Consider the following 2,852-nt stretch of genomic DNA (forward strand, 5'->3'; position numbering starts at 1 on the left):
GAAGGGCAGGGATGTAAGGGAAGCAGGACAGGGGTGGGGAAGGGGAGGGCTGCACGAGGTCCCTCTGACCGCCAGGTTCCCTCTAGGTGGCGGGCCCGGCAGTTGGTGAAGAACATCCCACCCTCAGACATGGCCCAGATCAAGGCCAAGGTGGCGGCCATGACGGTCCTACAGGAGCTACGGCAGGACTGGGGCTGCCGTCGGGCCTGGGTCAGGGACTACTTGTCCTCTGTGAGTATTGGGGCCATGAAGTCTGGGCACCAAGGAGGGGCTCAGGGCTGAGACCTTACCGGTGTCCATCCCAGACGTCCTCTCCCTGGGCCTGGCTGTCCAGCCTGTGGGCCATGCCCCTCTGCCCCTGGCCTCTGGGCTTTACTGAGCACCTTCTCTCTGCCCCTCCCGCTTCTCCATGTGTGTCAGGTAGAGGCGCCCCCCACCCCCCTCCACAACCTGCACCCATGCCCTAGTTCCCCCGGCCCTCACACAGGCACAGTGAGCCGTGCCCCTGGCTCCATTCTACAGGGGATGAAGGCTCAGGGGCTGAAGGGCTTCCCTGGACCCCGGACGCTGCCTTCTCAGCTTCCGCTCTGGTGGGCAGCTATGGCGGGCCCAGGCATGACCAGAAGCTAGAGCTGCAGGGGTGTGGGCGCAGGGCCCTCAGACGAGCCAGGGAGGCTGGCACAAGGCCTGACTCGGTTCGGCTCGTGAGGTGAGGGACAGCTGTGCCCACTTAGCGACTTGCTGTCGGTCCAGCGTGGCCAAGCAGCTCCCATCCGTCCTCAGGCCACAGACAACCCCACAGCCTCGGGCCTGTTCGCGGAGCGACTGAAGGCCCTCCGTGAGAAAGACAGCTTTGGGGCCGTGCTGTTCTCCAGTCACGTCCGGAAGGTGAGGCCTGCGTCTGGGCCAGGAGCAACAGCCCCAGCCCAGGCCCAGGGCAGAGGTTTCCGAAGTGGTCGGATGCAACCCAGTCCGTGAGGAAAGGGGTCCAGGGAGAGGAGGCCGGCCGGGTGAGCCCAAACACACCTGTCCCGCAGGTGAACCGCTTCAACAAGAGGCGGGACCGGGCCCTTCTGCTCACTGACCGGCACATCTACAAGCTGGACCCCGGCCGCCAGTACCGGGTGATGCGGGCTGTGCCCCTGGAAGCGGTGAGCCCGGTGGTGGGGGGAGGTGGGGGCGTCTCCACTTGCACCTACCTAAGAACGCCCCAGCTTCCTAGAACCCAGCATCAGCTCAGGATGCCGGGCCTTTCTGCTGCTCAGGGCGGACAGGGCGCCGAACCACGGGCCCTCTTTCCCACATCCGTGGTGGCGAGGGGGGGGGCTCCCGCCCAAATGCGAGACGGTTTCCGTGGGCAGCGGTCTCTCCCTGGGGTCCCCGGAACCGAGTGGGGGCCTGTCTGGGGCACCGGCCACGCCTGTGTGTCCGCTAGACGTCTTGGGGGGAAAGCAGAAGGCTCAGCGCCCCGGAAGCACCTGCATGTCCGGGGGAGCTCGGGAGCCCTGGGAGGGCGGTGGCGCCGGATTAGAGCGCGGACGACGAACACTCCGTTCCGGAGCTCAGTCCCGGAGCTCGTTCTCCCGAGCAGCGCCTCGGCCGGCCTGTCTGTGGGTGGAGCTGGAGAGGGAGGAAGGCGGGGGCGGCTGGACGGGGGTGTGTGTGTGTGTGAGTGTGTGTGTGTGTGTGTGGCGGGCTCAGGGAGGCTGCCGGGCGAGGAGGAGCGCCTGCGGCTCCCCTGACCCCGCCCCGGGCGCGCCGCACAGGTGACCGGGCTGAGCGTGACCAGCGGCCGGGACCAGCTGGTGGTGCTGCACGCCCGCGGCCAGGACGACCTGGTGGTGTGCCTGCACCGCTGCAGGCCGCCGCTGGACAACCGCGTGGGGGAGCTGGTGGGCGTGCTGGCCGCGCACTGCCAGGGGTGAGTCGGTGCGGCCGGTCCCGCGCCCTGCGGCACTGGCCCCGCCCCGCCCCCTGGCCGCCCTTCTGTCCCGCCCCTGACACCCCGTCCCACCCCCGGCCGCCCCCCACCCGGCTCCTGACGGCCCTCCTGCACCTCCGCGCCCCAGACCGCTCCCCCCCCCCGCCCGCTGACCCGTCTCCTTCCCTGCCCACCCGCCCCCGCTTCAGGAAGGGAAGGACCCTGGAGGTCCGCGTCTCCGACTGCATCCCTCTGAGCCAGCGCGGGGCCCGTCGCCTCGTCTCGGTGGAGCCCAAGCCCGAGCAGCCAGAGCCGGACTTCCGCTGCAGCCGCGGTACCTTCACGCTCCTCTGGCCGAGCAGCTGACCTGGCCCACCGCACCCGGGCAGCCCTCCAGGCCAGCCCCACGCCCGACACCCGTGCGCCCTGCAGTAAAGGCTTCTCTGTGTCTGTGAGACTTGTGTCTTTGGGTGGACGTCCGCACAGCGGCCAGCAACCTGGCAAATGTCTCCCCCACGTCCTCTGCTGACCCCGGAGGGGTTCTGAACTGGAGGAGAAGGCCTGGGAGCCCAGGCTGGTGGGGCAGCAAGACTGCATTTCTCCCGGGCCCTAGCCTGTGGACCCGCTGGCGGTGGAGTCCACGGTCGTAGCGGAAACTGTGCCCTTCACGTCCCAGGCTCTTCCTCTCGCAGCCGAGGTCTCTCCTCCCCCAACCAGTTCCCCTCCCCTAAGGCTCCTTGCTTCGCCAAGGGTGCTCCTTGCCTTGTGGGGGGGAATGGCCACTGGGCAACTGACTATTGGGGAAGCTTATGGGTTCCAAGGCCACCCCCTGGGCAGGGTTGTGGCTGAGCACACACTGGGACAGACACTGTCCCAGCTGTTGGCTGTGTCCCTGCTGGAGGTGGGCATCCCAGACCCCAGGAACCCTACC

At 68.4% G+C, this 2,852-nt stretch overlaps 1 protein-coding gene across 2 annotated transcripts in view; it reads left to right on the forward strand.

The window, feature by feature from the left end:
- Positions 1 to 2,371, forward strand: part of MYO1G (myosin IG) — a 13,632-nt gene extending 11,261 nt beyond the window's left edge. Inside the window, exons 18-22 of one of the 2 annotated variants that reach the window (XM_032875035.1) lie at positions 87 to 231; positions 784 to 888; positions 1,038 to 1,151; positions 1,767 to 1,921; positions 2,131 to 2,371. In XM_032875035.1, the coding sequence (XP_032730926.1) occupies positions 87 to 231; positions 784 to 888; positions 1,038 to 1,151; positions 1,767 to 1,921; positions 2,131 to 2,287 (676 nt within the window). In that variant the 3' untranslated portion in view covers positions 2,288 to 2,371. The remainder of the gene's footprint in view (positions 1 to 86; positions 232 to 783; positions 889 to 1,037; positions 1,152 to 1,766; positions 1,922 to 2,130) is intronic. The other variant, XM_032875036.1, reaches the window with a different exon arrangement.
- The last annotated feature ends 481 nt before the right edge of the window (positions 2,372 to 2,852 follow it).

This window comes from Lontra canadensis, unplaced genomic scaffold (genome assembly GCF_010015895.1).
Source record: "Lontra canadensis isolate GAN:19392208 unplaced genomic scaffold, GSC_riverotter_1.0 scaffold54, whole genome shotgun sequence".
NCBI classification, from domain to species: domain Eukaryota; kingdom Metazoa; phylum Chordata; class Mammalia; order Carnivora; family Mustelidae; genus Lontra; species Lontra canadensis.